Raw genomic sequence first — 26252 nt, forward strand, 5'->3', positions numbered from 1 at the left:
ATCATCCAAATACTAACCTGGACTAACCTTGCTTAACTTCTAAGACCTGACAAGCTCAGGCTAGTCTTGGCCATCCAGGTCAGGACAAGTACCTTTATAAATTAACTTAAGCATATAAGTTCAATCAATCAATCTATTACATTAGCAACAAAATGCCAAAGCAACCGACAACCAGCAAAAAAAATAAAATAAAACATTCAATACAACAATAGAATTATATAAATCATGATAAAATTTAGGCGAATTATCAATAAAATTTATTCAATGACATCCTAAGAAAACAATTCACAGTAGTAAAAAGGAGAATATTTAATATATTTCTTTACTCATTTTTTTATCTATAATGGTAGCCATAAAGTTTGCCACTTGGAAACTAATATATTTATCTCTATCTGACAATAGGAAAACTAATTTTTCTTGGTCCGATCTTCCAAGAAGGTGAGATAAAATGGTATACAAAAACCTATTTCGTTCTGCCTCATGTTTTACACAATAAAATATGACATGAGACCGGTCTTCAATAGCCATTTGATCACAGGGGCAAACTCTTTTCTCATAAGGTAGCCACTTAAAACGACCTTCATTGGTCAATAATGGTAAAATATCAAAACGACCCCTAGTAAAAGCTTTTTGATACTTAAAATTAATTAGATTAACAAAATATGGAGAAGATACCAGAGGTGATAACTGTCCATAAATCACAGAAATTCTCAATTTGCCTAATAGTTCCATGTCAGCTTGAATACACTGATCCAACAATCTTTGTTTAACAATAGATTTGACATTGTAAAAACCAAGGGATCTCAGATAATCAACCGAGAAGCCAAGCTTGGCCACTATTCTCAAAACAAAACTGCGCCAAGACCTATCCTTCATTTCCCCATATGCCAACGTAAGTAATTCGGAAGCCATATGAAAAATAATCTTCAACCAATTCAAAAGCTGATAGTTATTTTATGAACGAAGATTGTTATCTGAGATAAAGATAATTCTATTCTAGTCATTACAGAAGGTGTTGAAGGTGGGACAGCAAGAACCCTGCGTGTAAATTTATTTTGGGAAATTTCTAAAGTATGAAGATTTCCAGAAGCCCATACTGGCGCTCCATACAGAAGCTGGGGTATTGACTGCATTTTGTAGATTTCTACAGCTGGACGTATCAAGCATCCACCTCTTCTATAAAATTGCAATAGCCCCACAGCAGCTTTTTCGAGATTACGCTTAGCATAGTCAATATGAGAAGTTCAAGAGGCTGAATGATGGAACAGCACACCTAAATATTTTAAAAAAGAGAACCTGTTCTAGTGGTTTCTCATCCATTTTCCACTTATAGTAATGGGATCTTTTAGCAAAGACCATAATCTTGGTTTTATCATAGTTTACATGTAATAGACTGTCTCTGCAATATTGGCTAAAATGTCTCAATAATCTTCTAAAGCCAATTTGGGTATGAGAAATTAGCAAGGTGTCATCTGCATAAAGTAGGGTAGAAATAAATTTTCCTTCTACTTTAACTGGGAAAAACTGTGGACCTGCTAGATAGTCTACTATATCGTTCAGGTATAAATTAAAAAGAAGTGGGGCCAAAATGCACCCCTGTCGGACTCCTTTTGTTGTTTTAACTGGGTTGGACAATTGACCACGAGAGCCAAGTCGAATCTTCATACTTGTATCGGAATAAAGACCTTTTATACATTCAAGCAACCTATGGTCAATATTCATATTACTCAATTTCGTCCATAGGTGGTTCCTTGAGATAAAATCAAATGCGGCTTTAAGATCCACAAAAGTCGCATACAATTTTTTGAAAGGATGAGTTGTATATTTACTAATAAGATGCTGCAGTAATAGACAGTGGTCAAGAGTGGAGTGATCATGTCTGAATCCTATTTGATGTGGTACTATCAAATTATTCTCAGATACCCATATTGCCAATTTAGATAGAAAATGTCTAGCATACAAATAAGCAAATAAGTTGCTTTCTGTTGCACTGCTCTAATGTCTCATGTCACTTGGGGAGTACTTGATGATAATGTCGCATACATGGTAGGTGCCAGTAATGGATTAAGAATACTGGATTAGATTTTCCATGTACACAGCTGAAACATATTATGTTGCACCAAATTTTTAAGATCAAGCAATATACATGATGGGACCGCAAAAGCATTGCCAGCTTTCATTTATATTATTGACTCTTTAGAGCAGAGGTGTCAAACTCATTTTTATGAGAGCTGGATCAGATGTCACTTTGTTGGGCCATGACTGCAATAAACTATAGCATGAGGTATCAGAAATATAGATTTTATAAAGATGATTTTGGATGCCGAATGGCAATAGCAGGTGGATGACAATAGCAGGCTGGATTGGATTAGGTGTGATATGCAGAGGGGTAGTAGTCATGGACGTACCAGCATTGGCAATAAGAAAGGAAACCTAGGTCACAATTATGTCCTGGAGGATTCAGTCTAGAAGGATGCAAAGAATAAATGAACATATCTGACTTTAGAAATCACAACATTCAGCTGCTGATCTAAGACTAGCAGTGTCCTTGCAAAGGAATGTCAAAGGAAGATTAGACAGACTGTTGAATTGCAATTGATAATGAAGCTCAAGACAATGACTGAACTGAGACCTAGTTTTCCTGTCTCATTACCAATGTGTGCTATTATCATTTGGCATCTGAAATAACTCCACTTTCCAAGATATAAGGACCAACCCAAGTGTTCTAACTCCTAATCAGAATCTTTTTGAATTACAATAAAATCCAGATCAGAACAGAGAAATCCAATTTTTTTAAAAAAAAATCACAATAAGCCAAAATAATTTCCTCAATGTAAATTGTCAAAAGAATACATCCATCCACCCTCCCTCTGAAGAAGAAGTGTGCTTGCACACAAAAATTTATACCTGGAATAAAACATTGATGGTCCTAAAACTGCCATGGGACTTTGTTTTCTCTCTCCTCCCCATCCCTTCCTTTCCAGAAGAGGAGGAGCAGCCCCAGAGAAGGAAGCAGAAGCTATGGGGGGGAGGGGGAGCTTGTCTTTGTATCTGCACCACAGGAAGTGGGAAGCAGCTACTGAGGGAGCTGTATGTACGGTATGTGAGAGAGGGGGGAGGGAGGCAAGAGGCAGGAAATAGGAAGCAAAGAGCCACTGAGGGAGCTAGGAAAAAGCAAGCTATGGTGTGGTTGCAGAAGCAGCCCTGGAAAAGGAAGGAGCTTGTGGGATGGATCTGAGCCCTGAGGGTCTGGATTCGTCCTGCGGGTATATGTTTGACAGCTCTGTGAGTTTGACAGATTCTTAGCAGAAGCTTTTTAAAATTAAACATTAGTATGTTAGTAAATGTTATAGCTGCAAATACATACAAGAGACTGGATTCATTTTTCATTTGACTTCACTTAGTTTTTAACTATAACATGCATACCTTAACCAAATGTTAACATAGTTAAACTAATCCCCCCCAATTACCAAATACACCCAGTGGTGTGTTGCACATTTCTGTTATGACACATTAACAGTGCCATTCTAAACTGAGTTGGTGGTGGAAAGTGCCATAAAGTCACACCTGATTTATGACAACCCCCCTTTTGTCTTGAACTGAGAATCTATTCAGGCACCCAAGAAAGACACATCAATGACCATTAAGAGTCATCATTGCCCTGAAAAGGTCTCCACCCCTCCAAACCCTATATAAACTGAGAGCATGCCCCACTACAGTGTGCATTCTATAAGGTGCCATATACAGTCTGTACTCCCCTTTACTCTCTGTAATTGGGTCCCTTGGGTGTGTCACGCTGGTCATGAACGTCCTCATCTCCATTTTCCCCTCTATATAGACTTCTGCATATCTAAAACAGGTAAATATTGCCCTCATCAACAACCCCTGAAAATCGCTATTCCTCACCACTCTATTCCTAATTTCTTAATTGTGTGTATCGTATTGCTTGTGTGTGTGTGATTGTATTTTCTACATATTTTTCTAGTAAACATTTTGCCCAGTGAAGTGGTGGGACAAGGCTAGGATCCAGCCCACTATTTTTTACCTTATGTGTATCCTGATTCATGACAGTTGAAGCCAGGGCTAACTGCAACTCCTCACAGCAAGTGTGAAAACATTAACAACATGTATGTATTTCCCTTTCAGGGGGTATGAAACACAGGTCTGTAATGTGTACTTTTTAAAACTGTAACATGGGAAACAGTCCCAGACAAATGCATTTAATTAATTTGTGCCAGAGCTGTCAGTGTAGTAAAACCAATAAATAATCAAGAATGGTTTCTGACTGCACTAAATCACTCTTACATAGACAACTGATAATGTCAAAACTCTATGATCATTCTTCAAATAAGCAGCATAGCTAATTTGTAAAATAGAAATGTCACACACTGCTGAATAGGGGCAATTTCAGCTACTGAGAATAAGAAAAACAGTTACCTACTTAGTCTTGGAGGCACTTGGCAAAATGCTTACACCTTAAAAATTACATTATTTGTGGCTATTTTTAGCAATTCTCTTCTAAGAAAAATATACTTAGACTTTCCCTATGATCTCCTTGTTTCAAGATTTCACACACACCAGCTATAGCACTGGGTGTGCTGGAAATGAAGGGGGAATAGGATGTGTATGTCTCCAACAGAACTTTTACATTGTTCATCTGCAAGGAGATCCCTGTATCAGAAACCTGACATAAAGAACACTCGACAATTCTAGTGAAGACATAATGGAGGAACATGGGAACAAGAAGTGGAAAGCATTTTCTGTTCCACTCTCCACCATGGCCACCTGACATTGCCCATAAGAAAACCCCACTGATGATGGGGTTGCCATCAAGTCGCAACCAATTTATGGTGACCCTATAGGGTTTTCAAAGCAAGAGACGAGCAGAGATGGTTTTCCATTGCCTGCCTTCTTGTAACAACCAGGGACTTTCTAGGTGGTGTCCCATCCAAGTACTAACCAGGGTCAACCCTGCTTAGCTTTCAAGTTCTGCAAAGATCAGCCAGTCTTGGCCATCCAGACTATGATCTGTATATCTAAACTGCTTGTTTATAGTGTGTAAATCAACTCATGCCCAGGAAAGAAATATAGAAAATGAGTATACCGCAAGCAACTTACCAAAGTCTTATGAAGCAGAATAAAATAAGAATTAAATGAAAACATAACAAGAAATGCTCCCAGGTCTTAGAACTATTAAGAAAAATGATGTAATTGTGCTGACTTGAGAAAAAAAAATCCTGCTGCTGATTCCTTAACTAGATATAAGAACAGAAAAGGCATAATGAAAATTTGTTTCTAATCAATTAACAGTGGTACTATTTTTTAAACTCGAGAAAGCAAAAGAAAGTAATGTATAGAAGCAGTCACTTCAACTTGAACAAGAGAGCAAATAATGGATATGTTAGATTCTTTATTAAAATATGTTGCAAACATAGTTATTGTTTTCATCACAATGCTATACCTCTTCTTTTAAGCAGGAAGTGTCAGTTGCAACCAAGCCCACTCAAAAGTGAGTTTTCAAGCCAAACAGAAAAGAATGCAGCTGTCTGAGAGCATTCCTCAAGGAAGCTTGAAGAGTTTGAATCAGAGTAAAAACAAAGGAGAAGCCGTATATTGTTATCTGCGTTGGGCTGTAACGTACTGGACTGCACTGCAGATAGAGGATTAAATGTTTGACTAATCTCTCATATAAAACACTCCCTATACATAAAAAAGTAGCATGTAAAGGATATGGTTCTAGATAAACCCTTTCCCTATAACTGTATGTACAAGCAGTTTTGTATACTGTGAGCAAAGTATTCACAGATTCTATCTCATAAAACTTCCTACTAGATTATATTAAGTGTGGTGGGGGGGGGGGTTGCTATTCTTTTTAATATTTAGAGAAGGCTGCTTAGGGAGGAGATATCCCCATGGTCTTGTGCCCTGCACTAACAATAAACTTACTATACAAGTGATTACTGCTTTAATAAAGATGCCAACTTCTATCACACTATTTCTATCACAGCTCTCACTAAAATTCCACTTTAATCTAGAACTGTCATCCATCCTTCTCTGATATACAATCTTAGGGAAGAAGCCATTGTGCTGAAATCATAAAACGAACTATTGAAAACAAAAATAAGAGTATTTTTCATTTCCACACAGAGATAGAACCACCATACTCTGTTATCAATGCAGCCTGTTGTCTAGCTATCCCATGCCAGCAGAAGAGCTAATTCTGGTGCCCCTCAGGTTTTTATCAGCCGTTAATTAGTAACCAAATAAATAATGCATGCTACAACACAAATATGCATTATCACAAGAGAATTCTGGGGGGTTTTTCTTTCAATAGACTAAAACACATTTTACAAAAACATTATTCAAATATTAACAGAAATATGAGAATTCATGCACTTTTGCTGAACATTCATTTTTCTAACAGACTCTCATGTGAGAAAGGATGGATGAAGGAGGTGCTTTTACTTAGGGGGTGGCCTCGGATTCAATTTGTGGTATTACTACATACAAAGTATCAGATAACACATATAAAAGAAAGCTTTTGAGACACTGGGCGTTTTTGCACAGGGCTTACCCTGGAGCGACATCCCTCTTCACCGCGCAGCGTCTGCGCGGATTTCGCACCAACTGCTCCGCAGAACCCGGAATAGCGTCAAAGTCCCGTGGCTTTTGCGTCGCAAATGTAAACTGGTTTGGGGTGGTTTACATTTGTGACTCAAAAGGTCGGGAACTTCCTGGTTCCTCGGAGCAGTTGGTGGGAAATCCGCGCAGACGCTGCGTGGTGAAGAGGGACGTCGCTCCGAGGTAAGCTCAGTGGGAAAACGCCCATTTACATTCAGAGTACACAATTTCAGACAAGAAACTCCACTAGCATGACAAAATACACTTGTTTATATGTCAAATGCCTGACTCAAATTCTAAAAGACATTTTTAAGATATCTGTCTTTTCAGGAAAGTTAATTATTGTAAAAAAATTCTTCTGATATTAAAATAAGAACAAGTCTTCTGTTCAATACATTTCTTACATTACAAATTAAACTAAGAAACCAAAGGCAAACATTTAATGTAAAGTTCCTTTTTGCAGTTAGTATAAATATAGGAACTTTATATTAAGTTCTCATATTATACTTGCAGAAAAAGGAAATGTTATGTGAAGCTTTCAAATTACATCTTTTGGCTTTGCCTTGAGTTTCTTCTCAGGTGTTTGAGTATGTGATATACTTTCCCATCTTCATCTTTCATATTGCCTTAAAAATCCACTTGTATTACCTGATGTTACCATGTTTTTTTTCTTGTGTTCAGACAACTTCATAAACATCCCAGCACTCTCTGGGATCTTCCCCATTTTTTTTCCTGTTCCTAATAAAACTGGTTTCTTCTGCACTTTTCCCCCAAAGTGAAATGTATTCACAACAAAGCTTCTGTTCTGTAATCTGAACTAAGTTTTTTATATTGGCAGCTTCTGGCACAACCCACTAGCCCACCAAAATCCATCCAGAAAGGGAAGGCTGGTGTGGTTTTTCTTTTAAATTACATCTCAATGACAAAACGTTTAAGTGATTGAATGTGCTTGTATTCCTCTTTGCTCTGCCTTGCCAGTGGAGTGTGCATGCATGCGTATGTATGATGGATTGCATAGAAAAACAGGGGTTTTTTTTTTTTTTTAAATGCTGCTTGTATCAGAGTCAGGGAGTTCATGAGTTAATCCTTCCTTGAGTGCAGAATTTTGGGGTTTGGCCAGCATTAGCTGTTAAATAAAAACAGTTGAATTGGAGGGGAAAGGGTCAGTCAGTGGCCTTTTGACCTTTGCCTTACATCTGGATCAGGGTTCGGCTTCTGAAGGAAGAGGATGATGACCCACTTATTAAATGAGGACACTGCTCTAGGAGGTCCCAGCAAGATGTCCTCTGCCTCAGAGGGAGAACGACCATTGGACACTTACCATGAAGGGTCCTTATCCTCTGAGGAAAAGAGGACATCTTTGTCCCTCCCAAAGTCATTGTCAACCTAGTTATTCAGCAGGTATACTTTTTGTCTTATGAGTACTGTTAGCCTATTTTCCTTGTCATTCTGTTCTTGTCCATTTGTCCTCTTTTCTTGAATTTACTTTACAGTCTTACTGCTTTCAGAGTTACCAGAACTAAAGAGGGTGACTTCCACAGGCAAAACCCCGGAAGTTGAAAAATTGTTCCTGCCTCCCTGATTGGATGGTGGGAATCACCCAGCAAGATGTCCTCTCCTCAGAGGACAAGGACTCTTCACAGTAAGTGTCCAGTGGTCATTTTCAGTCAGGAAAGCTACAGAAATGCGTTATACAGACAACGAATACTGGAGAAGGATTTGGCAGAAGGTCTGGATAATTAGAGAGAACTCCCATACAAGTCAAATAGTAAAGGGTTATTTATTTATTTTATTTAGAAGGCTTATATTCCACCCTTTCCCATAAGGGTGGATCACAACATGAACTGAACAACAACAAAAACTACCATTTAAATTTAAAACAATACAATAAAATTAGCAAATCAAACAACAGAACAATAAAACAAATAGCTGCATCATCAGGCTGGAAGGGCACATTACAAATGATACAGCAGTTTTTGGCCCAAAAGAAATAATGATGATAATAAATAGGATAGCATCATAGTTTGTAAAGCATGATGTCCTAACAAGAGAACTGATGTCTTAGGGACAAGGAGAATAATTTCCTGCCAGTTAATGGGCTTGGGAAGAGAACCCTGATCTGCAATAAAGGGGAGAAACTTAGACACTTCAGAAGTTAGTGAAAAGTTGTAATAACTAAAGGGAAGACCTAGAACTCCAAAGGGAGAAATCTAGAAACTATAAGCGAAGTTAGTGAAAAGTTGTAATAACTAAAGGAAAGACCTAGAACTCCAAAGGGAGAAATCTAGAAACTATAAGCAAAAGCTATCTCCGGAAAACAGTCTTAAGAACTCAAATTGGTATATTAGAACATCTCTAAACCTTGATTTTTTTTATATATGTATATATTACATGCCTGTTTAAGAAAATATTTATTCTGTTTTTGCAAGTTAATCTGCCTCAAGTATCATTTCACAAGGGTTTATAAAACAGCTCCTATATTTCCCTAAAGTTCCTGTATTGAGTTTAAAGCCTAAACAAATATCTGTGACAAGGCAGACAATTTAAGCTATCAAACAAAGAAGAAAGACATGCTACTATAGGGCAACTCAGTCCTTGAAGGGAATTGAAGTTTTGGCAGGAAAAATCTGCCTGGGAGTTGGGGAGATACAGTGTCTCCTCCCCACCCCCCAGCTCTAGTCTCCTCTCTTCCTCTATCTCCAGCCTGCTTTCTAAGCCAGAATCTTATCCCCCTCTTCAGTTCTAAAGCCAATAGTGGAAATAAATTATCTCTTGTGCTTTAGCTACTGTGCTTTATACAAGAGCAAAAGGAACTACACTCACATAAGGAAGGCAAGTAAATGAGGCTGCTGAAATGCTCAAACGCTTCAATGCATGTGCAAAAAACCCCCACAATATGGATCTCCTGAGACGAAGTCTGAATGGATCCCACTGATAAGTGTGATAATCAGAACCAGCACAACACATGTGAAATGTGGCTGCAGTCTGAAAAATGCCCTCCTCCTTTGGTAACTTTGGTAAATAGAGAACTCATGCTGGAAGTAGCCAGGGATGCTCCAACGTTGTATCAGTAATCCAACTACAAATCTGTCAGAAAGGTCACAGTGCAATGCTGATTAGCAAGGCATATTTTTATTCCACTGTTCTCTTTGCAGATGCATTCAAAAGGGTACTTACTCACCAGCTTACTAGGAGAAAGATATTCATCCACTAGTAAGTCTCCATCATCTCTAACTAATGGACTGGGATTCAACCGTCCTTGCAAACCCAAGTCTGTCACACGAACTGTAGCAGAACCCGGTCTTGGAACTCGATTTAGTTTCCAGGTTAGTTCCATCTCAGAATGCCCTAAGTATAAAACACGAAAAAAACCCCTAGTTATTTGATCTCAGCATTTACTTCATCACACAATCTATAACAATCCTGCAATGATACTGGAAGCAAATAGAAATGCTAATATCAAATTATAATGTAATACTCAAATCCTTACCACCAATATTTTACTTCTGGCATCTCATTATTTGATAGGATCACTTTAATGAATAGGTACTTTAAAAGGGTAGAAAAGAGACTCTAGCAGCATTTTAAAGACTAACAAAATTAGTGGTAGGATATGAGCTCTCATGAGTCACTGCTCATTTCAGTGACTCATGAAAGCTCATACCCTATCACAGGATTTGTTAGTCTGTGAAGTGCTACTGAACTTTCCTACTGCCACAAATTCACACAGCAACCCATCTTGATCTATTTTTAAAAAAACAGACTTGATTTGGTTTCATTAAACTGTCTACTAAAGCTATCCATTTATGTTTAGGTTATTAATTTTATTTTCATTTCCACTGGTTTCAATGTTTTCCATCTGCCCTCTTACCCCCTCCATTCTGAGGGAGTGTACTGTACTCTTTATGCAAGGGATTTTCCCTTCTATGCTTTACACAGATGGAAGAAACAACCTCTGATTTACAATTTCTTGCTAATAGAATAGGTACAGAGAGGTATTTTGTAACACAAGAAAGCAACTAATGGGGACAGATAATATACAATAATAATTACATGTATCCTTCTGTGTTTATGGAAGTCCACTGAAAGAAAATAGGTCAATTTTAAACAAAAACAGAACACTTGGATTAAGAACAAAACCCCATTGCTACTCCTGCCTTCCTTGACTGTGCCCCAGTGCTTAGAAGTGTTTTTCTCTCTTCTGGTCTCAAGAGCCACGTCAGAAGGAAAATTATGAAAGCAACTGAGTTTAGCGCCTTTTGCGCAGACATTCAATTCTGTTTAAAAACTAATCCCACCTCCTTTATACCATGTGCACAAAACACAAGTCTTCTGTGAATAAACATGCACTTCCCAGTTTGGACTCAGAGCTACATAAAGTACCCAAAGTGTAGGAAGGAAAACTCTATTCAACCATCTCTTGCTTGCTGTTCTTGCAGACCCTGAAACACATGGCCCAGCCTGACCAGGTCTCATTTATGTCAGATCCGGCCCTCATAACAAATGAGTTTGACCCCCCCCCCCTATCTTAACAGACTGATCATCTATAGTCAGCCCAAAAGAAAAAAAAGTTGTTTCGATTAGACCATTTATGGCTAAAGGTTTATGTAGTTATATCAACAGGAGTGACATCTGCCATTCTGCCCATGGAGGGAACAAATCCCTTTTATTTGGATTGAAAGACTAATACTATATCATGGCAAATGCAACATTGCAGACAGCATGAGCTGACATACTGAACTGGATCTAAAGAACCAAAAGGAAAAGAAGGTGGCCTTTAGCGTTGTGGGGAGGGAAGCAGCACCTTGTCGGCAGAAAGGGGGGGGGAGCAAGGAAGGACATAAAGAAGAGGGGATGGGAGGGAAGCACCATGCTCAGGAGAAGGGGAAAGAGAAAGCAAGGAAGGAAGCAGTACTGTGCCTGGGAGAAAGGGGGTGGGAGAGAAAGCAAGGAAGGACAGAAAGACGGGATGGAAGGGAAGGTGAGGAGGGAAGCAAGCAGCGCGCAGCAAGGCACTTCTTGGCAGCATGGTACTTCCTCAGAGCCAGGGGGCTGGGCAAAGGCCAGGTGTAGGGTCCTTATAAAAGTCATGGGGAGGGGCGCCTAATTGCCTGATTGGCCTAGTGGAAGGGCTGACCGTGCATCCAGTCCTGTTCCTAAGCCGAATTCTGACTGCCAAGGACAGGACTGTTTCACTCCACGAATGGGCTGGAGCTTGCATTACTTTGGATCCAAAGAGAGCTATTTTGATGGCATATTCAGTTCTAAATTTTAAAAATAAACTATATAAAGATATAATCAGTTTCAACTATCTAATAGGTTCAGTGGGTAGCTGTGTTGGTCTGAAGTAGCAGAACCAAGTTTGAGTCTGATGGCACTTTTAAAGCCAACAGGTATAAGCTTTCAAGGTATAAGCTTCCATGTGTATGCACACTTCTTCAAATACAATGAAATGGAAGTTACCAATGGAAGTTGGTTTCATAATCTGCTGCAGCTTTTGGAGCTTGGTAAATGGTATTGCCATTGGTGCACTCAGATGTGGTTCTCATATTTCCTAGCAAGGATTTGATGTCAGGGGGTGTGGCATATGCTCCAGCACCTCTTTTTCTACAAACTGACCCCTGGTAGAATTCAGAGTAGACCTGCTTAGGATTGCTCTTTTAGAATAGAATGAGCATTAGTGATGAAAATGGCAGAGCTGGGGAAAAGTGGATCATATGGTGAGTAAAGGACCTATTAGGATTTCCCTTTAAATTACTATGTGAGGAGGAGGAGGACGACGACAACACTGGATTTCTATCCCATCCTATACTCTGAATGTCAGAGTGGTCACAATCTCCTTTACCTTCCCCTCTCCACAACTGACACCCTGTGAGGTAGGTGGGGCTGAGAGATCTCTCCCAGAAGCTGCCCTTTCAAGGACAACTTCTGTGAGTTATGACTGACCCAAGGCCATTGCAGCAACTGCAAATGGAGGAATGGGAAATCAAACCCAGTTCTCCCAGATTAGAGTTCACGCACTTAACCACTACACCACTAAACCAGAGGAAAGTCTATATTTGTCTGCAATGAGGGTGGTAGAATGAAGAGAAAGATAGAAGACGTATAAAGGGATTACTAAAAACAAATTTGAAAAAAATTACCCTAAATGTCACAAAATGTATGGAGTATCAAAATATTTTAGCTTACAGGTGAAAGTCTTGATATTTCACAAGGTGCAGACCATTGTTTTTGTCTTTGTTTTTAAACCGAGTTCAAGGCTAAAGAAATATGAGTGTGTTTAGTTCAAAGGTATTTTCTATGTCTTTTGTATTTGTATGAGGTTTAATATACCAACAATCACTCTGTGGAACGCTGTCATGATCCTGGGCCTAACGAGGCCTGCAGGCCCCAGGGAAGCCTGTATAGGAGTTACTGGGAAAAGCCTACATCTCCCAGAGATCCCCTCTGATTGGGTAGCAAGGGGTTTGGAGGGAAACCGGCACAGAGAGGGGTGGGGCCTGGGAAGAGAATATAAAGACCAAGCCCAGGAAGTGGATGTTCTTTCCCTGGAAGGCTGAGCTGGAGGTAGGCTGTACCTAAAGAGCTTGAGCAGGGGAAAGCTCCCTCACCTAAGGAAAGGGATGAGTGCTGGTTAGTAGTTTAGGGACTATAAATTCAGACATGTTAGGACTTTTGTTTATTTTCCCTTCACCCTTTTACTGTTTCATGCACCTTGTTAATTTATATTGCACTAAAATAAACCTTTTTTGTTGTTGTTCACTCTGCCTGGTCCTCACGCCTATTATTTGGCTTAAGCTACTAGAGATCTAAAGGGCTTGGGAGGGAATTCTGGGCCTTCTCAAGGGGAACCCTTAACCCAGAGTTCGTGGCTGCAATTGGTTAATAACCCCCTGAGTCGTGACAGAGGCAAAATGAACCATACTGGAATCTACAAAGTTGTTTATTACAATTTTTCCAAGCACCATAGATGACCAATACACAGTCAAATTTAGACAGGTAACATTGTCCTAAACTCTCTTATTCCAAAAGAACCCTAAGCTGTTTTAAGCATGGCATTTATCTCTTCAGTAATATAACTCCCATTCTGTCTCATGAACACATTTATTTCACTATAAGTTTTATAGCAGCTTTATACTAGAAATCAAAATTCTCTATATGCTATAGACATAAAGCATCATTTTGAAAGCCCAGTGCTCTCCTCTTCATGCACCAAGCCTAAATTAATCTATGGATTTTTACTGCATTCCAGGAGTACATAACAATCCATTTTCATTCTTGCAAGCAACAGCCCAAGTGGTACTACCTCATCACTAAATTAATAAAGAAATCTGTGTAGATGAATGCATGAATAGTTTTGTTTTGAAAGTCCTGAGGGAGTCATGAATACCATTTCAGGTATAATTTTCTGAAAGTGCCCTGAAGATAACCTCTTCTGGGGGAAAAATTTAGGCAGCTGAGATTTACTATGATGTCAACAGGAAACTATTGTTACATCAATCAGCTCTTAACAGTAAGAACATTAATGGTAAGAACATTTATGCATTATGCTGCACATCTCTTCCTTGTTTTACCAGATCTTTTAAAAAATGAAGAGAAAAATTAAGATGGAGAGGTACTGTACTACGAATGTGTTTCAATATTCTTCAAGAGGTACTTCTTACCTGTTTGTCTGTGATAAGTACAAATACCCTCCAAATGACCAGATAATCTTCAGCTACACAGAGAGTACAAGAGATAAAAATCCAGCTGACCCTGTGGCTGCAAGCTGTAACCCTGGGAAGGAAAAAGCAATCAGTTGCCATTTGCATTGTGACCTCCAAAAACAGTACAATGCTGCTTACTGGTAGATGCCTCCCCCAGTCCTCTTCACATTTTCAAGATTCAAGGGAGGATTGTGAGGGTACAAGAAGATGACTTCATCTCCTAGTTAATTTCCTTTTTTTATTTGTGTAGGTGGTAGGAATACTCCACCAAGTAGGCTTCCCAAATCCCCCACCTGGGCAGGGGACCCCAGTTTTGGAGCCTCCTCCCCCCACTGGCCAAAAATTCAGAAAGCGGGGGGGGGGGGGGAATGGCAGCCCTTCCCACCCAGCCCCGATCCCAGCAGCTTCTCCTCTCCCGTTCCCACCGATCCCCAATGCTTCTACTACTACTCCCTTCCCTTCCCTTCTTACCTCGGATTGCAGCAGCTTCTCCTTGCCCCTCCCCTTCCCACCCAGCTCCATCGCAGCAGCCGGAGCTTTCCCAGGCTGCTTCCTGCCCCGCCCCAAAGGACCATGTGTCTTTGCACCCCCGGAGGTGGTGAAAGGCTTCAACTTCCTGTGTCTGTGAAGAAGCTGGCTGGTGAGTAGAGAGGCCAATCCCCTACATTTGCGAGAAGGGGTGTGTGGGTGTGGGTGTGGAGGAGAGGGAAACGTCTTCATTATTCTCTATTTGTGAATTGTTTCTCATAGGGTATAATGGGAAATTGATCTGGAGGTTTTGGGGGCTCTGGGGGAGCTATTTTTTGAGGTAGAGGCACCAAATTTTCAGTATAGTATCTACTGCCTTTCTCCAAAGTACCCCCCAAGTTTCAAAACGATTGGACCAGGGGGTCCAATTCTATGAGCCCCAAAAGAAGGTGCCCCTATCCTTCATTATTTCCTATGGAAGGAAGACATTTTAAAAAGTGTGCTGTCCCTTTAAATGTGATGGCCAGAACTCCCTTGGAGTTCAGTTATGCTTGTCACACCCTTGTTCCTGGCTCCGCCCCCAATGTCTCCTGGCTCCACCCCCACAGCCTCCTGGCTCCACCCCCAAAGTCCCCAGATATTTCTTGAATTGGACTTGGCAACCCTACCACCAAGTGAAATGGTAGACTGCCCGTATTAGGTATACTTTTGGGCACATTCTCTTTCTCATGTGTTCCTCCACTCAGGATGAACACACCAAGGGGATGACAGAGAGGAGGAGTAAACTTCCTTTCTCTAATCCAAATTTCCCACCCTACATTGCAATTTTTACTTTAGAAGATGATGAAAATCTGTAAGACACACTGATAAAATAGAAAATTCCACTATAACATTCAAACTAAGCTAGATATATGACACATTTGAAAATGAAGCACCCTACATAGATCAGGCAGAACCTAGGATATAGAATACACAGAAGGAACTTCAGCCTAAGTATTAGAATGGAATTAATAAGAATATAATTTAGCTCTGTTGGTTTACATTGGTTTATTGTAGCAAAAAAATCCACTAATATGATGAGGCATATGTATAGTTTATCTGTAATGTTTGTTTATAAAATAGTATATGGATAATACAATTTTTGAAAGCCATCACCTTCTTTTTATGGGTCTTACAATGTCACTTGACAAGGCGATTTGTGTAAATGTGGCCAGGTCGTCACTTAAGGTGACAGAGCAATCGATACAATGTTTTCTCATATTCTTGAAACACTTCTCCAGAAAAAATGGTTTCAAAAAGTTAGGAAAGATACAATAGTTAAAAATTGGCTCACCTACTAGAAAGCAAATGGCAGTGTCCTATGCTAAGCTGAAATCCAGAAAGCAATAAAAGAGAATTAAAAGGATTTTATTTTAGTGATCTGTAGAAATCCATGCACAATAACTATTCATGCTGTGTAGCTTGGACAAACTACTAGAGAGTCCTGGTTAAAAATCAAGAAACGATCATACACTTTTAACTGACAGAAGAAGATACAAAACTTTTAGCAATGAGTGCCAAGTAACGAAAAGACCATAATGATATTATAGCTAGGAACTTCTCTGTGTTTCACCTTTCAGTGCAGTATGTTACAGGAATCCCTATGTGCCAGAGTACAGAAAGGACAAACAACAGAAAAACAATCTTAAAGAAAGACCATGATGTCAAGCTGGTCAACAAAAGAGTGCAGGGCAGTGGGGAAGTTAGGTAATTTTAGATCCTGGACTGGAGGAACTTACGGGGGGAGGCATGAAGCTACAGCCTTTGTCTTCCTGCCCTGTTGAGGCTCTGAACTTCTACTGCAAAGTCCAACCCTGATGGCATCACTGGTGTGGAGATCAGGTAGAACTCTGCCATTGTCCACCCAAACCACAGGCATATGCATGGTGTATTGCTGCTCATAAAGGCACAAAATGTACACATAATACACGAGCAAGTACTGTTATTAACCAAGTTATCTTTCCTTATATTCCTCGTTATTATCCCTGAGTGTCAGATGCCTGCAGTTGCCTGGGTTTGGAATGCAGTCTCATTGGCATTTTTTCTCAGAAATCTCACAATGGATTTAGGAATTAAAACACTGCTAGGCGCATGTCCATACGAATCAAAAAACTCGCTGCACCCATCCTCTGTCAAGTATATGGCAAGCCAATGTTCTCCAGGGAGGTCATGTGGGTGGGTATTTACAATTAGCCCTGCTGGTCTTTGATCCACTCTCTGTTTGGGGAGCCAGTTGCTTGGATACACTCCCAAGAAAGTCTTTTTGGTGTAAGGGTTAGTAGATAACAGTTGTTAGCTGCAGGGTGTCCATGTTACATATAGTCAAACAAAACATTTCGCCTGTGGTTCATCTCTATAACGTTGTCAAAAACACCATAGACAATCATGTTGACAGTGTGAGGCAATGCTCTAGCAAACCACACTTCAGCCCGCAGGTTCCCAGTTTTCATCAAGGAATAGTGGTCTGCACATTCCTGATCTGGGGAAAGATCAAATGTAAATAGCGTGTAGCCCTGTGCAAACTCCTCGCAGTTTACTAACAAAGATCCGTCTTTCATATGTTTACCAGCGGCCTGAACCAGCTGCATGTATTCCCTCACACAGTTTCCACCTTCAAAGTCTGGCTGCAGTGGTTTTGTGGGTACCTGTTCTCCATCCAAGTAGAGAGCAAAGAAATTGATGTCATAATGCTTAAAGTTAAATGGGTTTTTATTATGGGCCCCGCTGAAGGACTCATTATCTACCAGTCCAATAACCAGCAGCTTGGGTAATTGCCCCAAAACCAAATTCTCTTGGTTGCTGACACGACTTCCTGCAGGGATGCTAAACACTTTGATGCCCACGCGGTCCACAGGATATTTGGCATTAGCTGTGAAGAGCGCCTCTGCGTGGCCTAAACGGACAACAGGGGCTACTCTGACTTTCTTGACGAAAAGGGAAGCAGACAAGATGTTTAATTTGCAAGCCCTGTTTAAATAATCCGCCATGAGGCAAAAAGCGTCTTTATTGCGTGTCAGTTTAATTTTGACATCCACGCCATTTAAGAGCAGTTTTTCTTGGAAAAGCAGGTCACTGTGAAGCTGACCCAGCAAATCTATTTTTCTGCTTTCAGCCGCTAGAGCTGCTCTTTTAACAAACCATTTGTTGTCTCCATCCAGGGCAGTTGATTCATGTTGAGCAGCTGTGTCTTTGTAAAACAGGCCTGCAGAGAACTGAGTGTTCAGAGTATCATTGCTGTAATTCAGTACAGCTTCTATAAACCCTCTGTATGGATATGCGTTATGTGACTGCATGATGAGCCTATCTAAAGATGAAGGCAATAAGGTAATTCACCAGACTCACCCTTGCATTTCTGTCAAGGTCTGTCCCATCTTCTTTCACAATTTTGCAGCACAGGTAAAGCAGGGTATTATTTAAATCCTTATAATCATCTCCATTTCCAGCGATGAAAAAGTTAAGTGGTGTTAATTCTGACAAAGCAGCCTGGGGAGGAACTTCAATATATAGACATCTCTCAATGCTGGTTTGGTGGCGGTTCTCACATGGGGCTTCATGAGTTCAAATCCCCTTCTCAGAAGAGAGACAGCTTTTCTGAAAAGGCTCCAGAAAATTCCACCAACCCCAGCCCCATACATCACCGGGGCATCATGGTAACCAGGAAAAGCATAGCCAACCTGGTGCTTGTCATAATTCCTATAGAGGTTGGGATCCCCATAGCTTTTTATGATGACCATCTTTGTGTGCTTAACAGACCAAGCCTTTCCGCGAACAAAAAGTGAAGCTTCGCAATCACCTTACCAAACTGGAATGGCACGTTCTTGTTCTGCTCTGTCTTTATTTCAATAGTGATGGTGTCTATGTGGTGCTTATTCACAGGAATATAGTGTGGCTTGACATAGATATTATTAATACAGTCGCCAGTCTCCCCTTGCACAGTGATACAATGCAGTAATGGAACATATGCATCACCTACAATTTGGTGCTCCACAATGTCTGTGTAAATGTACAAAGTATTGAACTCCCCTGTGATGTCTGCTGTAAAGTTTATATTTTGGATCACCTCATCTGGGGGTGCCCCTAAAAGGTGAGCCAAAGGTGAGAAGTTGAAAAGGTATAAGTAGGCGGTGCTCTTAGGCCAATCTTCCTATACTGTGGGTCATAGTCCATGCTCAGTTCAGTGGGGAAAAATGTGACTGTAGGGTTTTGTTCAGTTTCACCACCAGGTCAGGAATGCTTTTATAATAGCTGCTACTGAATCTGTATTTCCACTGTTTCTCCTTGGTAACGATTGCGATGGTGGAATCCTAGGTGAGGGTCTTCCAGCTGTGAGGGTACTATTTCCACAAGCCCAACCTCCCAGGCCCCTGGAAGGTCCAATGACGTGCTAGATGGGTGGTAAAGGCTGCTGTAGTGTTCTGTGGAAAAACACTTGTGCATGCGTTGCTAGGGAGGGTGATAAAGAAGTCGCTGTCAGCCATTTTTTTTCTATATATGATCACAGTTGAGAAGCAGGAACCCAGCTGTTAAATTTATCAGGCCACCCTAACCACTTCACTAGATGTTGTTTTCTCTTCCCCCTGCCTTTGGAGGCTAAGATTTTCTCAATTCAATACACTCTGTCTGCTTTACTCTTAACTTTTTGTAGCTCTTCAGGATAGAATGAGCATATGACAGGGTCTCCAGCATAATCTTTGAGCAAGTACACAGGCCTCTTGCCTCTTTAGATGACCTGTTCTACTATAAATAGTTCATCTGTGAAGCTCCATTCATATCCTTTTACAAAAACTCCTTTGCTTTGAGACACACGCACATGATCTCCTTTTCTAATGAAAGGCCTTTCCTTTACATTTGCCCCAACACCGTCTCCGTAAAGCGTTTTCCACACAGTATGAGCATTGGTGTGGTTTACATCCACAGAACGGGCTCTGATTGTCCTGGGAAAGCTGTGGTTGTAACTTTTAATAAGCAGCAGCACGTCAATATATCTGAATGTGTTGTTGGCAGTAAAATACCTCCACATTTTTGTTTTTAATGTTTGATTGAAGCACTCCACAATAGCTGCTTTGACTTCATTATGGGTGTAAAAATGGTGGACTCCGTGTTGTTTTAACATGCTGCTTACAGACTGGTTTAGAAACTCTTTACCTGCATCAGTCTGAAGCCTGGCAGGTATTCTATCTTGTTTGAAAATTTCCTTAAGGGCTTTTGACGCCTTCCCCCGTGTCTTGTCTTTTAAGGCCAAAGCCCAGGCATATTTAGACAATATGTCAACCACTGTTGAAATGTACTGGTAGCCATCATTATTTTTTGAAAAATTTTGCTTATCAACTAATCCAGCTGCCACTGGGCATTGAGACCAGAAACCGTGGTCTTGTTTCTCTTAAAGCGGACACGGGCTTGCTTATGCAATGTGTACGCATCTTGCTCTGAAAGCCAGTTAGTAACATGATTTTGAGTGAGAGCTTTACACTGCTTTTGGGCTGCCTGGAAGAGAGGCCTCACCCTGCCAAAGCTCCCTGCTTCTCCGGGTGTATAATACATGTGCCTTAAGACCTCCTCTTCATCAACTGCCCTCATCATTGCCTGCTTAACTCAGAAATGATCACACAAGGTTATAAAACAAATGTCTTTATTGTAACAGAACTACCTCTTCCTCTTATTATTCATTTTATTCTTTTTCTTGTCGCACTGGGTAACTTTGGTACAGAAACACAACACATATGATAGATTCACATCAACAGGGCTACCGATGTGAAGATTACTGAAAGCCTGGATAAAATTCTCATCAAGCTATCAAAATAAAATAAAAAGAACAGCTCAGTGAAAAAGTCCATCACCCGCCTTCATTATACACCCATTCACAAACACTGCTTTACCTGATTACCTGTGAGTTTGACACCACGTTCTCTTGTTCCATGTCTAAAACCTCTTCATGTCTTGTTTGTCTAAAACCTCTTCATTCTCACTCCCCTCTGGAGTTTCATCATCATCCTCAAACTGCTCAGCAGGGTCCTGGTAAATACACCACAGCGGGTTGAGCATTCCCAAGTCCATCTCATCTTAAGGGCGGTTGGAAAGCTCCGTTCACACATCATGCTGGCTTCCCCATGCAGGCATCATCGTGTTTTCTGTTCTGCCATTTACCTCTGGAGTTGCGGGGTGCCTCACTGGAGACCAGGTAAGTACAGCGCATAGGGACAACTCCTCCAAAGTACATAGTAGATGCAGAAGGGATGTCAAATTCCAGCTGCCTGGCAGGAGCGCCAATGTTGAAGTTAGATCTCCCCAATGGCGGTGGTGTGGTGAATACCTGGGAACTGGCAGGAGTTTCCATGTTCTCAGCAAGAGCCTGCGCATGTGTGCTCAAGCACAAATGGCTTCTTTCCTAAAATAACCTGGTGGGGGTGGGCCCCAGCCCAATACCCCAGCCCATTTGCTATTGGCCAGGGGTGACTTGGCGTGTTGTTAGAAGGGTCACATGGACCTACTCAGGCTTTCTCAGTGGCAGCCCCCATTTTCCTGGGTGGGGTGCCACAGGCGGTAGTTCAGTGACGCTGCAGTGGGTGGCGCTGAAGAAGGGGGCAGGGGAGGAGGCTACACATGTGATTTCCGGCCTGCTCAATTAATATGCAAGGTTGCTATGTCACAGCGAGGTGGACGTAGACGCTGATTGGCTTGGCTATGCCACATGGTGTGAGTTAGTAAGGTCATTTCCTGTGGGGATTCATTCAGTTTAATACATAGAAGTGTGTTGGAATGCAGGCTTGAGGAACAGAGAGAGATAAAGAATGTGGACAGTGCTTTTTCATATAACCTTGATTTTGCTGTTAGAGAAAACTTATTGTTTCTTTCATATACGCATGTGTGAGCTACTGTCTCTGGGCAGAATACACAGGGTAATTAATTGGCTGGTACAGGTGGCATGTTATTAAGTCATGAAAGATATAAAAGGCAGCCCTCGGTATTGGGAGGGGTCCTTTTGGGGCTTTTGGTCCTGTAGGAACTAAGAATGTACCAAGAAGATAATAAAGAGTTTTTGAGTTATGAAGAAGCTTCTGATTGATTTGCGCAGCACTAGATAACTTTTTCCAGGCGCCTCCTTGTGTGCATGTGTGTGTTTTTCTTTTGGTGTAAATCTTTCTCTTATCACCAGTGCGTGGGCTGGATCTACGCACTTGGTCCCAGCTTCTGAATTACGACATTTGGTGCCCCTCAGCGAGGCTCAGAAGAGATAGCAAGACAAGATAACCTGATTTATTGATCATCACTCACTCCCTGCGCCCGGCGAGGGCAACGACGTCGAACTTCACCTGGTCAAGGTCCCTGGGGGTGAGTTGGCTTGTCAAGTTAGACCACACACACACTGTAGTGAAGATGGGGTCTATGTTATGTGCTGCTCAGGCTGATTTATTGCTTGAAAATCACTCCACTCCGCCCGAGGAAGGGCTTCAAAGACATTTTATTCATCCGGTCAAGGATCCCAACGGTGGGTGTGATTTGTCAAGTAAAGAGCACACAGACCCTGAAAAAATGGGTTCTCCCTTATCAGCTGCCCAAGCCAGCCTCAGAAAATATTTACACTGTCTTCTTTCCAAAGAAGGACTTGTTGTTAGAAAGTCTGATGTTTTTGATTTAGTTACACCTATAACAGATATTTGTCTGTGTGTTCCTGAGAGTGAAAGTTTAAATATACAAGACTGGCATAAAATAGGGAATGCTTTTCAGGATCATCCAAAAATCACAGCCAAAGTTCTATGCACCTGGGGCAAAGTGAAAGCTTGTTTAGAAGGACTTAAGCCCACCAACATTCTATTTAATCAGCAGACAGAGGCTGAAGCAATGCTTTCTGGCGTCTTACCTCAGATTCTGCTACCATTGCCTTCAGGGTTTTGTGTTACATCTTCTGGCTGTGATGAAATTCATCTACCCCCTAAATCACCAGATGGCTCAGATTCAAATAAGCAACTACTCAACAGCATTGCTCTTGTTCCAAAAATGCAGAGGCCAGCACAATTAACTACAGATCTCCAAGCTGCTGTGCTGGAGGAGGGGGATGCAAATATTCGAGGAGGCCCAGATATAGAACATCAAGGCCAAACTGAAGTTGTTTTTCCAGAAGGCTCAAGTGGGGGAGGACAGCTAGCTGTTTGTGGCAGATTTGACACATTCCAGACTCTGAATGAGCTGGAGGAATCAGTACCTTATATCACAGCCATACAGCAGGCAGTGCTGACGGATGGAGCACTCTCTCAATTGTCCTCACTTGTCACTAAGGCATATAAAGAAATCCCAGAGGCTGATGAGAATTCCTTGGCTAGTTTTGCTAACACATGCCAAGGCATCACAGAACCCTATGCTGAATCTGTTAATGGACTTATGAGGGCAGTGCAGAGGCAGATTGACAGTGCTGGGGCTGGAAAGCAATTGGCTTTTGAAAATGCTAATGAGGATTGCAAGGCAGCCTTGACACCTATCTACAACAATCCCACCACTGATATTCAGTCTATGCTCAAAGTATGCCAAAATGTGGGGTCTCAATCCTATGCTGCCTGCCTCTTGGCGGCTACAATTCAAGCTGCTCAAGGATCATTAAATCCAGCAGTGTCATTACATGCCCTGCCTATACACTGGAAATATGGATGACATTCTGCTGGCTGGAAGTGGACATTAAGTCATCATGTGGATTTTTTTAGTAACAAGTGTTTCAAGAATATGGCCTTATGATTGCACCAGAAAAGATTCTACGTCAAAGTCCTTATATGTATTTAAGGCACAAATTTTCCACAACTTCATTAATTCCAGTTTTTCCACAATTACAGCTTCCAAAAGACATTGACATTGATACAATTACAAAGTACATTGGGAAACATTAATTGGGCTAGGCCTTCCTAGCGTTTACAACCATGGAACTGTCACCTTTATTTTTAGCACTTGCTGGACATTCATCTCCTGCAGAAAAGATTGAAGTCTACCTTTGAAGAAATTGTTGTCGTGGAATGGATTCATCTACCACATACTTTTTCAAAGAATTTGTACTCAAAGATTATAGCAATCTCTGACTTGTTTTTTAAATCCAGAAGTAATGCAATCCAGTTAACAGAAAAAGATATTAATCTTGTTTATTTTCCCTTTTCACAGGTTGTTGCAGACTACTTCAAAGTTCCAAATAGCTTTTGAGGGTTTTCTGGGAACAATCCTTTGTAACACCCCCCCAAGATAAATGTTTGTTGTTGTTTTTCCAAATGCCTTAAAACTAATAACTTGCTTTTTTTCACACCCTTTGCAAGATGTGTTAACTCTTTTTACAGATGGATCTCCAGGGTGTGGGAAGTGAACTTTACTGATTCACAGTCATCAGCCCAGTGGTCAAAATTGGCTGCTGTAATTTTAGCATTTCAGTTGTTTAAAAATGATGATTTTACTCTTGTAGTAGATACTTAATATGTGTTCAGATTAATGATGCATTTACTTTTGTTTTATTTGGTTCCATCTATTGACAAAGAGTTGTATGAAATGTTTTGTCAGTTGCAGTTTTTATTACAGGAGAGAAGAGCTTTCTGTTTTGTCACATTCGTTTCTACTCTGGTCTACCAGGGATGTTGGTGAAAGGAAATGCACGTGCAGATGCAGCTCTTCAGAATAATGTTTTTTCCTTGTTTGACAATCCTATTCAGTCACATGCTGCATTCCATCAGTCTACTAAGACCTTGCACAGAATGTTTTTCACCTCGATGTTACAAGCAAGAGACATTGTATCTGTGTGTTTTTCTTATTGTAAGACTTCTATTAGCTTTTCTTATGATGCAGTGAATTTTCGAGAAGCTCAGGCCAACCAGGTTTGGCAATTGGATGTGATTCATGTGTTAACATTAGCTCCTCTCAACAAGTTACATCTCACCATAAACACATCTTTGGGTTTTATCTGGACTATGCCCATGAAAGAAGAAACATCATGTCATGTCATTCAACATTGTATTTGAGCTTTTGCAGTTATGAAGGCCAGGATGTTTAAAAATGGACAATGCACCTGGCTATGTTTCTACAGCATTTGCAGATTTTTGTTAATTGTGGGGAACAAAATTAACTCATGCTATTCCTTTCAATTCAACAGGTCAAGCTATTGTGGAGAGAGCTCATTTAACCTTTATATTGCTATTGTATTGCCAGATGGAGGGGAAAGGGATTCCAACAGCAGCTGTTCCCACAGTCATGGCTAGAGTGCTTTATGCATTAAATTTTTGTTTACTCCCCATAACAGGGTCTCATATTCCTGTTGAGCTTTATTTTAGGTCAGAAGAACAACTGCCTAGATCACTTGTCACATATCAGAAGTTTCCTTATCCTGAATGGAAAGGTCCTGTCCTCCTGATCACCTGGGGAAGAGAATATATTGCAGTAGCATTAAAGAAAGCACTTCTATGGATTCCCCCAACGTGGCAGGGTGTTTTATGGATCCCTGCTCGATGTGTCAAACCATGGCATAGAGAATTTGAATTGTTTTTGTAATCTCAATGTTAAGAATAACAGTTGGGGTGGAAAATGTAATTCTGAAATGAAAGACAAATGTGGAAACAACTGAAAATTATAGTTATGGTTTGAAAGATGGTGTATTTTGTTTGTAAACATAGTGCTTATAAGGTTTTGTTTTCTTATTAGAGAAGCAAATGTACTCTAATTGCTCTTAGTCCTTATGACATGTATACTGTTAAACATTCTGATATTATGGTATCATGTAATCCTCACTCACACATATATATGTATAAGCAAGCACTGAATAAGTTACAGATAGTATTATTGGATATTGCAAGTTTTTATTCTTACTATGATTTTTGTTAGTAATGATTTGATATTGTTAACCATTTCTAAAGATATAGAATTATTTACTAATGCTTTAAAAATAGCTATTGCTGCTTTGCTGATTGAAATGAATTTTGTAATGAATACTGTTTTTTAGAATTGTCTTGGTTTAGATTTTTTATTTTTATAGAATGAGGTTTTATATCTTTTTTAAATCAATCTTGTTGTTTTTATAAATGAATCAAGGGTTATAGAGGAAGCCATGGTAAAATATGATCCTGGTTTCAAAATTGGGAGTAGTTGGGAAATTTTGTAATGGCAGTGATTATGATACTTATATTACTAGTAATTTGTTGTTCTTTCATATAATGTATTCCTGCATTAATCAATGTATTTAGATTATGTAGTTAATGTTTTCCTTTAGCCTTAATAGTTGACAAAATAAATAAAAACAGAGGAGATGTGGGGATTCATTCAGTTTAATACATAGAAGTGTGTTGGAATGCAGGCTTGAGGAATAGAGAGAGATAAAGAATGTGGACAGTGCTTTTTCATATAACCTTGATTTTGCTGTTAGAGAAAACTTATTGTTTCTTTCATATACGCATGTGTGAGCTACTG

The 26252-nt window shown here is 40.3% G+C and overlaps 1 protein-coding gene across 1 annotated transcript in view; it reads right to left on the minus strand.

Moving 5' to 3' along the window:
- LRRC56 (leucine rich repeat containing 56) overlaps positions 1–14376 on the minus strand; it is an 84996-nt gene extending 70620 nt beyond the window's left edge. Inside the window, exons 1-2 of the mRNA XM_060262846.1 lie at positions 14286–14376; positions 9803–9969 (exon numbers count right to left, since the gene is read on the minus strand). Coding sequence (XP_060118829.1) covers positions 9803–9958 — 156 coding nt within the window. The 5' untranslated portion in view covers positions 9959–9969; positions 14286–14376. The remainder of the gene's footprint in view (positions 1–9802; positions 9970–14285) is intronic.
- Positions 14377–26252: the final 11876 nt, after the last annotated feature.

The sequence above is a fragment of the Heteronotia binoei genome, chromosome 21 (genome assembly GCF_032191835.1).
Source record: "Heteronotia binoei isolate CCM8104 ecotype False Entrance Well chromosome 21, APGP_CSIRO_Hbin_v1, whole genome shotgun sequence".
In the NCBI taxonomy this organism is placed as follows: Eukaryota; Metazoa; Chordata; class Lepidosauria; order Squamata; family Gekkonidae; genus Heteronotia; species Heteronotia binoei.